The sequence below is a fragment of the Rattus norvegicus genome, chromosome 4 (assembly GCF_036323735.1).
Source record: "Rattus norvegicus strain BN/NHsdMcwi chromosome 4, GRCr8, whole genome shotgun sequence".
Taxonomy (NCBI): Eukaryota; Metazoa; Chordata; class Mammalia; order Rodentia; family Muridae; genus Rattus; species Rattus norvegicus.
In genome coordinates, this window is record NC_086022.1 from 120,368,805 (window position 1) to 120,381,098 (window position 12,294).

Here is a 12,294-nt window from a genome sequence, read left to right on the forward strand (position 1 = left end):
CCATCTAGCAGGGGTCTGGACAATATGTCTGTGGGTCATTTTCTTAATGACTACTATGAGAGCCCAGTGCACTGAGAGCAGTGTCACCACCCCAGGGAGGGTGCACAGGGGCAAGCTCAATACCTCAGAACTTGTGTAGTACTGCTCACGTTCTATGTATGGACGTTTATGTATGTGTGCTAGGCAGGTTTTGAAGGCAATGTTAGAACTGCTGAACGATGAATCAAAAATACTCCAGACTCTGAATTCACATCCTCAAAAGAATCAGCCTAGCTACCTTCCCACTACTGGTGCAAACTGTTCGTTAACTTGGATGCTTCAGGAGCCCTCAGCCTTGCCTGGATATGCTTAGGAAATTAAGGACCCGTGGTGCGGCTACCCGTAATTCTAACACAGGAAGCAGGGGTTTAAAGCCAGCTTTGACTACACAGTGAACTCGAGGCCAGCATGAATTATGTCAAAAACTGAGTGAGAAAAGGACAGGGGAAACGACAAAAATGTAGAAAGTGAAAAAAGGTGACACACAGGCTGGTAAGATGGTTCAGCAGTTCAAAGCACTGGCTGGTCTTGCAGAGGTCCTTAGTTCAATTCCCAACAACCACATGGTGACTCAAACATCTACAACAGGATCTGAGATCCTCTTCTGGCATTCAGGTATACATGTAGAGCACTCATACATAAAATATAAATAAAGGGGTTTGTTTTTAAGCGACCTGCCACTTCAATTTTACACAAAGGAAGCTCAGCGTAGCACCACTTCTCTGTCCTGGCCAGTCACTGACGACGCAACCGGAAGCGTGGCTCTGGTCCGCACGTTCAGGCGTCCCATCAGTATCGCGAGATAAAGGGTAATGTTATCGGAAAGCAATTGGCTCGCGCGGTAGTGACGTCAGATACCAGCGCCAAGCCTGCCTCGCGCGCGTTTCTGAGGCCGCTCACTCCTTCGCCGTTGTGCTGAGCTCACTGAAGAGTCGCCATGAGCAAAGCCCACCCTCCCGAACTGAAAAAGTGAGTAGAGTCGGCTCGATCGAGACTCGCCAGCCGCGGGAACCCTTCTCCTGACTTGCCCGTGCTGCTGCTGCTGGTCCCGGTGATCGTGAAAGCCGGAAGTGGCACTGAGGTCCGGTCGGCATGGTTACCTCAGTGCCTGTGCCTGTCTTCCCAACGCTGGGCTCTGTTAGGCGGGCGGCCAAAGGCTATCTGGATAGGGACCAGAGCAGCGGTCGAGGCGCATAGTTGTGAAGAGCTGGAAACTCACAGGCTTAAAATGATCGATTGGAGTGGGGCGTGGTTGTCTGTGATCTATGGAGCTAATACTGAGGCAGGAGAATGACTGCGAGTTCCAGACCAGTCTAGGCTAAAAAGTGAGACCGTGTCTCAAAACAAAATGTTAGTGGTGAGGTAACATGTTGTGTTTCAATAAACAAGTGCATTCTATTGCGTTCATCGAAAGAGCTAGTTAGTAATTTCCTTTTTGATGCTCACAGACGTAATTTAATTGTGTGTTTGTGTACGTGGATGCAGTTATTGCGGAGGACAGAGTGGGCATTGGATCCACTGGAGCAGGACTTGTAGGAGGTTGTGACTCCTCTGGCGTGGATACTAAGAGCTGAATTCGGGTGCTATAGACAAGCAGTAAGCGCTGAGCCATCTGTAGCCCCAAAAACTAGGTTTCTGATACACTGTCCTTGTATTCAAGTTAAATTTAAATGTCGTGTAATATCTTGCTCTGGTAATAAATCCATGGAGGAACATCCGTTTTCTAATTGTAAAGAGCTAGTTTTTTGAAGAATTTTTTTCTGTACCCAGTAAAATCAGGCAGACCCTTTGGTCTCAGACACTATTGATTGGCCTGAACCTGTAACATATGCACATAGTCTTTGGACTACTCAGGGTACAAGATTAATACTGGGTCGTTTTTCTGTGTATAGCCTGTTAACTGTAAAGTTCTGTCAAGACACCATTGCAGGGAAAAGGTCACATTTGCTAATTTTGTATTTGAGTGCACATTTTAATTAAAGCAGCCTCTGTGTGAAACCCCTGCTTATTTGGATCTGTTAAAGATTTATTAAACCATAAGTCTGACATTTTAAAAAGAAATTATCCTGTTTGTTTTGATGATGAGTTAATGAATGAAGTCTATATATGTGGTCTGGATTCGGCAGGAATTGGCAAAATGGCATTGGTTTTTAACAATTGGTTCCCTACCTGTAATCTTCAGTGTTCTTGGATTCTTTTTTTTTTTTTTTTTTTTTTTTCCTTTTCTTTTTCTTTTTTTCGGAGCTGGGGACTGAACCCAAGGCCTTGTGTTTGCTAGGCAAACGCTCTACCACTGAGCTAAATCCCCAACCCCGTGTTCTTGGATTCTTAACAGATATACTTGGGCCTTTCAGAGACAGGAACTAGTGATTGTGTCCATATTTTTGTTGGTGTGTTGGTGGTGTTGTGCTTGGAGCAGAGCCTGTGGGAGCTACTCTGTTCCCTGAGTTGATACCTTTTTCTCATCCCTACTTTTTAAGAAATTTGAAATACTGCTAGATCTTCCTCCTTTATTTTCTCATAAATACTTCCTCCTTTTACAGCTATTCACTCCTAGTTTAGTGTAACTCAGTGGTTCTTAATCATTTCTGGCCCTGAGTCTCAGTTTCAAAGCTGAGCCCCCCACCTCAGTCTTAACCACTAATTAATTCTGCATTTATCACCACAAAGTCAAATCCAGACTTCTTAGCCCAGCTTTGAAGCCCTGCCATCTGCAATCCAGCAGCCATATTTTACTTATATAACTAAGAACAATTGTCTTAATTATTGTCTCTTGCTGTAAAGAGACATAGTGAACCAAGACAACTCTTATAAAAGAAAGCATTTAATAGGGGACTTGCATACAGTTTTAGAGAGTCCATGATCATCATGAAAGAAGCAGGCAGACAGTAGTTGAAAGCTTTATGTCCTGAACTTAAGCAGCAGACAGGACAGAGAGACACTAGACCTGGCGCTGGCTTTTGAAACCTCAAAGCCCACCCCCAGTGCCACCTCCTCCAAAAAGGCCATACCTCCCAATCCTTCCCAAACAGTTCATCTGCTGAGAACTAAGCATACAAATATGTGACTCTGGGGGCAATTCTCATCCAAACCTCCACACTGAACATCAGTTCTCCATCTGTATAATATGGTAATAATAGTACATAAGTCGTGAGTATTTTAAACATGCTCCTCTGTTGCTTTACAAAATAACTCCTATTAAAATTTAGTGTTTTAGAAATGTAATTTGTAGATCTATTTCCACCTTCCTTCAGACTCTTATGGCTTAAATTTATATTTGAATTCTATGATGTGCTATACATTAAAACTCAATGAAGCCAGGCCTGGTGACATAGGCCTATAAAATCTGGTACTTGAGAAGCTGAGGCAAAGAACTGCAAGTTCAAGACCAGGGTAGCTAAGAAACACTGTCTCTAAACTGAAAAATAGAAGAGAGACGGGGTTATAGCTGAGAGGTTGAGAATTTGTCTAGAATGCTTGAGGCTCTGGGTTCAGGAAAAGGGAAGGAAATGTTTGTATTTTCTAGCCTGTTACTGAAAGGCAACTGATTTGACAGGCTGGTGAGAGTGCTCCAAAGGTAAAGGCACCTGCCTCCACGTCTAATGACCTGAGTCAGCCTCAGAGACCATATGGTTGAAGAAGAGAACCAATACCTTGAGGCTGTCCTCTGACTTCTGTATTGGCACCATGGTGAACCATACAAACAAAATTAATTTTTAAAAAATGTAGGCACTAGAGAGATGGCTATGAGTGCTTCCTGCCTTTTCAGGGGATCTAGCTCCCCCTTTTCTGTCCTCTTTGAGTTCCTGCCTATACAGCATACATTCACACAGACACAAACATACTCCAAGTAATAAAAATATCTTAATGACCTTATATGTCTTTCTGTACTGAAATTCTTATGTTTGATACAAATTAAAGTTTCAAAGTATGGACTTATTTCACTAACATGGGTTGAAATCTATCCTGAACATTAAAAGCTTAATGCTTTAATGTTAAATAAGGCACTTTATTGTCATGTATGTTGGCATACGTCTGTAATAATACGTACACAAGTCTTTGTAATCGTATTAGTATAAATTCCCTAACCCATGACAATACAGAAAGATAACTTGGCAGTTAGGGGCCTGAGTTCATTGCCCAGCGTCTATACTGGGCAAGTCACAGTCGCCCATGATAACTTTAGGGTATCTGATGCTCTTCTGGCTGCAGACGACAGCTGCCCTAGTACACATACACTCACACAAACAATAAGAAGACTTACTGTTTTAAATGTTGTGTTTTGTTTTTTTTTTTTTTTAAACGTTGGTTTGTGTATGTGTGTACATAAACCCAAGTGTGGAAGTTAGAGGACATCTTAAGGAATTCATTCTCTGCTTCCAACAGTGAGTTCCAGGAGTCAACATCAGGCTTGGTAGTAAATGTTCTTCCAGCCCAGATTTTAGCAATTTAAGAAAAGGAAAAAGATGGCTCTCACTGAAGACCAGCAGTCGTGCTGTAGCTGTTGGTTTCAAGCAGACGCCTAGAGAGCTGTCTTCCTGTGGTTTGTTGGCTCTTCTGGACTTCAATAGAGAGTGACTATTCCATCTGGAAGGAACAACCCCGTGTTGTGTCTGGTTTGACAGCCTCAGTTATGACGGATTCTTAGGAACAGCAGAGTACTGGGAAAGTACTGGGAATGACCTAATAACTTAAAAAAAAAAAGAAAAGAAAAGGAAAAAGACTTGCTTTGCCTGGTGACACACCTTCAATTCCTCACACTGGGGAGTTCAAGGCCCAGCCTGCTCTACACAGTGAATTCTGGGATACCCAGAGCTACATAGAAAAATCCTATCTCAAAAGAACAAAAGCCGGGGTTGGGGATTTAGCTCAGTGGTAGAGCGCTTGCTAGGCCCTGGGTTCGGTCCCCAGCTCTGAAAAAAAAAGAAAAGAAAAGGAAAAAAAAAAGAACAAAAGCCATTTTATTTTATATATGCGTGAGGATATGTGTGTTTTGAGTGTAGGTGCCCTGGAATATCCTAGAGCTGAAGTTACAGGTGGGAGTGACTCACCTAGCTTGGATGCTAGAAAGTAATCTCAGGCTCTCTAGAAGAACATGGATCCCTCTTAACATCTCATCCCAACCCAAACAAATTATTTTAATTTAACTGATCTGTGCGTGTTTGTGCTTTGAGTCTCTTTAGGTAGTCATAATTTTCCCTCTTGCTTTCCAGGTTTATGGACAAGAAGTTATCATGTAAGTTTGCCACCACCTCGATTCCTTAGTTTCTTTTTGTTGTCTTAGCAATAGAAATTTGTAGAAATTTAATACATACAACATGTAATTCTTCTCTGCCGACCAGGTGTCAGAGTTCTAACTAGACTTTTTACTTTGCCTTCTAATGGCCAATACCTCCTACTTTAGAGTCTATCATCTGGGCCTTCCTGACCTTGACAGAATTAGGAGTTTCCTGTGTTATATGTGAAACTTTGTCCACCCCTTTTCCTTTAAATACGTTACCAAGGAGTTGGGCAAGCAGTGCTTGATATTTCTTGTGAATGTGTAGGAAAAACAGATTTAACTAGAAACCTCCTTACCCATGTAATTGAAGAATACTGAAATTTTAAAATACAAGCCTAAGGGTTTTAGGGTTTCTTTCTACCATACAACAGCTCTTAACCTTGAACTCTGTTACTTGAAACGTTGGTTCATTTGTATGAAGATACTATATAAAATTCCTTACAAATACATTTACGTATAAACGTTGAAGCAGTTTTATTGGGGGAGGGGGGGGTCATTGAGACAGGATCTCGTTATGTGGCCCTATCTGGCCTCAGAGTCCTTGAAGCAGTCCTCCTTTACTGTCGCCAAATCTGGGATTACAGTCAAGAGACTCACATTAATGTCTCCAGGGTCTTAAGGCTAAGCTGTAGGCAAAGAACTGGAATGTTAGAATAGAATTAGCCCAGGTTAGGCAGATAGTAGGGCTGGGGTCACACACACACACACCCCTGCTCTGTGACGGATGGTTGAAACCTTGCTGACGGCTTATTGAAACTTACTGTTGTCTTATAGTGAAGTTAAATGGCGGCAGGCATGTACAAGGAATACTGCGGGGCTTTGACCCCTTTATGAACCTCGTGATTGATGAGTGTGTGGAGATGGCGACCAGTGGGCAACAGAACAACATCGGGATGGTGGTGAGTAAGGGTGGAAAGACTGGGCGCTGGCATCCCCTCTCTCCTTTTACCTCTGAACACATTGAGCTATGGGATTTGATGATCTCACCTCTGCAGAACCTCCTCAGCCTAGATCTTGAAACAGCTAGCTGTTAGAAGTTCGTGTTGAGCTTTGTCCTATAAGGATGGGCACACATATCTAGGCTTTGACTACAGTGAAAAGTTTCTAACATGCTTATGATGCCCCGGGATGGCTTGTTAAGATACAGGTTTCAAGAGTGGGAGAAGATGGCTCAGCTATTTTTGTTTGTTTAATTTTATGTGGGTGGGTGTTTTGCCTGCATATGTTTGTACCATGTATGTGCCTGGTGCTTATGAGGTCCAGAAGATGGTGTTGGATCCTCTGGAACTGGAGGTATAGATAAAGCTAGTGCTATTAATCCCTGAGCCATCTCTCCAGGCCCAGGCTCAGTGATTAAGAGTACTTGATGCTCTTGTAGAGGTCTGGGGTTGGATTCCTGGCATCCACACTGCAGCTCACAACCATCCCAAAGCCTAGTTCCAGGGAATCCAACGCCCTCCTCTGACCTCTTTGGGCACCAGGCACGTAGGTGCATGCAGGCAAAGTTTCCATACATATAAAATAAATAAATCAGAAAAAAAAGGGTGCAGGTTTGGGCTAGAAATGTAGCTCAGTGCTATTATGCTCGCCTAGCACACAGGCACTACTTTGCATTCTTGGCATAGGCGCTAAACATAATGACAGCAGTTCATGACAGAAAATAAGATAAACCAGAAGGAGAGACAAGGCTTTGTTTGAAGTAGGTCAGGCTATATGGCCTGCAACTTGGGGAAGTCCTGCTTCAGGCTTTGCAAGTGCTGGTACAGCCTTAGGCAGCTGAGCTTTCACGTTAGACTTTCTTTCTGCAGTCATTAAGCAACTGGTCTATGGCCACAAAAGGAAGGTTTTGTATTCCACAGTAAGAACCAGATTCTAAATTGCTGTCTCGGAAGAAATGTATGTCTTACATACCATAATCTTTGTAAAGTGGTGAGCCCAGATTTATTGATAGGATTAATGTAAAGACCTTGTGGTGAGAAGTCATATTCTCTCTTCCCATTCATCCCTGAGCTGAGTGCCGAACACCTTAGACCTTTTGGGTTTGTTAAGGTTGATTCTAGAAGGGTAAAGATAGACCCTTTATTATTTTACTCAGGTATGTGTTTTCTCAAGACTGGTCTCTGTGTAGCCCCAGCTGTCCTAGAAAACATTGTAGATCAGGCTGGCCTAGAACTCATAGAGATTTATCTGCCTGCCTCATCATTTCAATTCAAAAGTTTATGGTATTACTTTTTTCAGAGTTAAGTATGGTGATGTACATCTGTAGTGCCACCTCTCAGAATCTGAGAATGAGAATAATAATAATAGTAGTAGTAATAATAATGGCTATTCTCTATAGAGATTTATAATCCCTGTGTAAAGATCAAGAAACACTGGGCTGGAGAGATGGCTCAGTGGTTAAGAGCACTGAATGCTCTTCCAGAGGTCCTGAGTTCAATTCCCAGCAACCACATGATGGCTCACAGCCATCTGTACTGGGATCGGAGGCCCTCTTCTGGTGTGTCTGAAGACAGCTACAATGTATTCATATGAACAAAATAAATAAACCTTAAAACACACACACACACAAAAGATGAAGACAGACAGCACATACCAGTAACCCTGGTTCCCAAAAGTAGGTCACAGTGACTTGGCATCTTATAAAGTTAATCATTACTTTTCAGTCGTGATACCAATCTTTTCTAATAAGCCTAGGAGACGACTTTTTTCTTTTTCCCTAAAATGGTATTTCCCTATGCAGTCCTGGCTGGCCTGGAACTCACAGAGATCATTCTGCCTTTGAGTTACTAGAATTAAAGGCATGTGCCACCATGCCTCAATCATGCCTTGATTGAAAGATTAACTTGGTCCTTGTGGCTTGTTGAGAAAAAGGTCCTTGTGGTCCTTGAGAAAAGCCTTACTGGCGTGTCATGTTGGAAAATTATGATTTGTCTCTTAAATGAATCATTTTCATCTGACTTCTTTTCTAGGTCATCCGAGGAAACAGCATCATCATGTTAGAAGCCTTGGAAAGAGTCTAACCAGTGTTCAGCAGTGTGTCCACATCCCTCCCCAAAGCGTGCTTGATTGTGATGTAGAACTAGGTCATGTACATTTTCATATGAAACTTTTTGCTAAATAAACTTTTGTGATATCAGAAGTGTGTTTCTGGTGTTCTAGATGTAGAAGTTGAACAGTTACTCTCTCACCAAGGGTTCTTGGCTGAACTGTTTCAAGGAGTTTTATACATTCAAGTGGAAGCTTCTTCCTTAGTGTGAAAGGAGACAAGAAAACATTGAGATGGGCTACAGACGTGTGGCTTTTAAGCATTGGTTTTAGTGCCTTTGACCTCCTATGACTCCAAACTTAAGTCCCTGATATGGAATTCGTGGAGTGGGTGGGGGGTTAAGTTTTAGAATATTTATTTGGATGACAAAAGCTGTCTTGCAATAGGATCTGCCTCTTGCTTTTCTATTTCTGTGAAGAGACACCATGACCAAGGCAAGCCTTATAAAAGACAATATTTAGAGCTGGAGAGATGGCTCAGTGGTTAAAACGACTGACTGCTTTTCCAGAGGTCTTGAGTTCAATTCCCAGCAACCACATGGTGGCTCACAACCATCTATAATGGAATCGGATGACCTCTTCTGGTGTGTCTGAAGACAGCTACGTTTTTTAAAAAAAAAAAAAAAACAAAAAAGACATTTAATTGGAGCAGATTGAGAGGTTCAGGAACATGGCAGCATCCAGATAGGCATGGTGCTGGAGGAGCTGAAAGTTCTTTATTTGTTTGCCCTGGGCTTTCAAAATCTCAAAGCCCACCCCTAGTGACACACCTCTACCAAAGCCACACTTTCTAACCCTCCCCAAAGGTTCCATTCTCAGTGCCACCACAGATCCAAACCTAAACAAGTTTATAATAAGCATGTTTCCTTTTGTAACTTTATATATGTTGCCTAGTGATCTATTTTACTCATTCCTGTGGGTGCGTATGTATCTCTGCATGTGTGGAGGTCAGAAGACAGCTCGGCAGCAGTTGGCTTTCTGTTCCACCTTAGGGAGTCTAGGGATTGAACTCAGGTCATCAGGCTTGACACTAAGCATCTTTACCAGTGAGCCAGTCCAGCTAACCCATGCAGCGTTTTAGCATACTTGCATTTTGACTGCAAGCTAACATGAGTTACAGGTTTTGAAGTATTTCAGATTAGAGCGCTACATTGCAAGTGTGCTTTTAATGGGACTGAGGTGTGGCCCAGTGGTGGTGTGCCTAAGAAGCTGAAGACCTTGGTTTCAAACCCCCAACTGTGACTCACTACATAGCTACTAAAATAACCCCAAGCTTAGTACTTAAGTACTAAGCTGCATCCTGGAGGTCTAAACTTAGGTCCTCACACTTGAACGGCATATGCTCTTGTGACGAACCATCTTCCCATCCCCTGCAGTCCGCACTCTCTTTTCTGTTAGCTATTAATCAAGGTCTCCGGGTAACGTGTGTCCAGTGAGTTCGGTGGAGCTCTCCTCCTCCAGGCCCTACCCACTCCTTTATTATGGAGGCAAAGGCGGGACTATTACCCCTTAAAGAGTCAGACAAACCAGAGCTGGCAATAATGTCATTATGTAAACTCGTCATTTAGAGATTTTTTTCCTTGCTTGAGGGATGTGTTGTCCAGCTGGAGAAAATGTCACCAGAACCAGTGTGTACTTTCCCATGGCCTCAGGTATCTGGTATTGCTGATTTTGAAAAGGATGTGGTCCATCACGTTGGGATCCCTGAGCCCTGGGCCCCCTTTTATTGGGGGTTCTTGCAGAGCTAGTATTTGGTTCGCCCCCCATTATTGTCGGGTGGGATCCTGGCCCTGAGGTATAGTTATACAGTCAGTGGGTTTCATCTGTAATAAGTCCTAGTGAGTAATGGTAGCTACAGCAGACAGCAGCTTTCCTGGTGAGATGACTGAGTTTTCCTTTCAATAAGGGTCTTGTCCTTTTTAACTCATGTAAGGTCTCCCTGCCTTTGCTCTTGAACATACAAAGTGATGAACAAGGCCTGTCCAAGGTCTGGAGAGATAGCTCAGTGGTTAAGAACCCTTGTTATTCATTCAGAAACTCAGGTTCAGTTCCTAGAGTGCACATGGGGGTTCACAATCACGCTTAACTCTAGTGTCACAGAGTCATAACATTTTCTGACCTCCACAGGTACCAGGCTTGCATGTGTTATACATAAATTCGTGCAAACAAAAGTAAACACACATAAAATCTACAAAAAAATTTTCAAGAAAAATCAGTTTACATGCTGGGAGGTGGAGGGGCCTGGGGTCACTATGAGGTTTCAATTTCAGCTGACTTTCCTGGTCAACATGTGGACCTCTTGGCCAGTCTCAGTCTCTCTGTCTCCCTATCTCCCGCCCCACCCTCTCTGATTTTTCAAGATGGTTTGTATCGTTCTGGCTGTCCTTAAACTCACTTTGTAGACTAAGCTGGCCTAGAAGTCTTTCTGCCTCTGCCTCCCAAGTGCTGGGATTTAAGATGGATGCCACCACATCCCAACTCAATCTCAATCCCTGTTAACTACTTTTGTGTCACTGACAACATGACAGAAGCAAGTTAAGGAGAGACATCTTGCCTCAACCTAGAGGGTGTCAGTCCATAGTTGCCGGGCTTTGCATCCTGTGTAATAAGAGCATATGGGCAGGAGACAGCTGTTACATCTCAGCAGATAGAAAGCAGAGAGCACCGTGTGATAAAACCTCATAGGCCTTCACCCAGACCTATGCTCAACCCCCGCTCCCAAAGTTTCACAGCCGGCCAAATTAACACTCAGCACTGGGAGGCAAAGGACACACACACACACACACACACACAGGAAAAAGACCTTGAGAAAAATAGTGTGTGTGCTATAATGAGAAAAGGCCTGTGGAAGAAAATTGTCATGAATGCTTAAATGAAGTGTCAGGTTGGAGACAGCACTAATGTGGCGTATACTTGCCTAGAACACACGAAACCCCTGGTTCCATCCTTTGTACAGCACGCAGGGGGTGGAGGCAAGAACAGAATTTCAAAGCCATTCTCAATTATATAATGAATCCAGATTCTCGAAACTCTGTAAGCACATGATGTCTGCTTCATGTCTTGTTTGAGACTGTTATGGTTTGAATCTAAAAATAACGGGATATTTTGAAAAAAATGTCATCATAAAAATAGAATAGTTAGAAAGAAGTCATTTTATCTCTACTGCCCAAGTGTAAGGATTTGTAGATCGAGTTGGGCAGTTACCTTATCTTTACAGTACTTACTTTATGTGGGATATTTTGTCTTCATCTGTGTCTGCTCCACATGAGTGCCTGGTTCCCACAGAGTTCAGAAAAGAACATTAGATTCACTAGAACTAGATTCACAGATGATTGTGAGCCACCATTTGGTGCTAGTCAGTCCTCTGGTTGAGAACCCGTGTTCCTAAAATAATTTGATCATTTCAAAATCAGAAGTTTATGTCATACATTCTTTCAAAGCCAGGCATAGTGGTGCACACCTGTAATCTCAGCCCTCAGGATCTGAGTACCATAGTGACAATAGCTAGTCTCTCTGAGAAGGATGAGGGTTCCTAGTCACAGGTTAAAAACAAAACTGGTGGGGTTGGGGATTTAGCTCAGCGGTAGAGCGCTTGCCTAGCGAGCGCAAGGCCCTGGGTTCGGTCCCCAGCTCCGGAAAAAAAAAAAAAAAAAAAAAAAACAGAACTGGTAAGGTGACAAGTGCAAGTAACCTTGGCACTCAGGAGACTGAGTCACAATGAGTTGGCATCTCATAAAGTTTATAACGCTCCAATCCAGAAGATCTAGAAGTAGATCTCTTCTGTGGCTCCATGACCTATAAAAGGTCTTTGTGCTAGCCTTTCCCCCTCCTCCCACCATTGTGTTCCTATGTTCTGATTGTTCTGTACCAGGACTAGGATGTAGTTCAGAGTACAAGCATAGCCTGCATAAGACCTGGGCTCAAAATGA

At 43.0% G+C, this 12,294-nt stretch overlaps 1 protein-coding gene and 1 non-coding gene across 5 annotated transcripts; both read left to right on the forward strand.

The window, feature by feature from the left end:
- Positions 1–871: 871 nt before the first annotated feature.
- Positions 872–8,459, forward strand: Snrpg (small nuclear ribonucleoprotein polypeptide G). 4 transcript variants are annotated; one of them, NM_001135085.1, is made up of 4 exons: positions 907–1,008; positions 5,253–5,275; positions 6,095–6,219; positions 8,290–8,456. In NM_001135085.1, the coding sequence occupies exons 1-4, from the start codon at positions 977–979 to the stop codon at positions 8,338–8,340; spliced, it is 231 nt and encodes a 76-aa protein (NP_001128557.1). In that variant the 5' UTR covers positions 907–976; the 3' UTR covers positions 8,341–8,456. The 4 variants fall into 4 exon arrangements, with proteins under 4 accessions (XP_063142753.1, NP_001128557.1, XP_063142751.1 ...); XM_063286681.1 differs by having other exon boundaries at positions 933–1,008; positions 5,223–5,275; positions 8,290–8,459; XM_063286682.1 differs by lacking the exon at positions 907–1,008 and adding an exon at positions 1,015–1,120 and having other exon boundaries at positions 8,290–8,459.
- Positions 4,506–4,641, forward strand: LOC120102639 (small nucleolar RNA SNORA2/SNORA34 family). Its single transcript, XR_005504264.1, has one exon. It is a non-coding gene; the product is annotated as a small nucleolar RNA SNORA2/SNORA34 family (small nucleolar RNA).
- Positions 8,460–12,294: the final 3,835 nt, after the last annotated feature.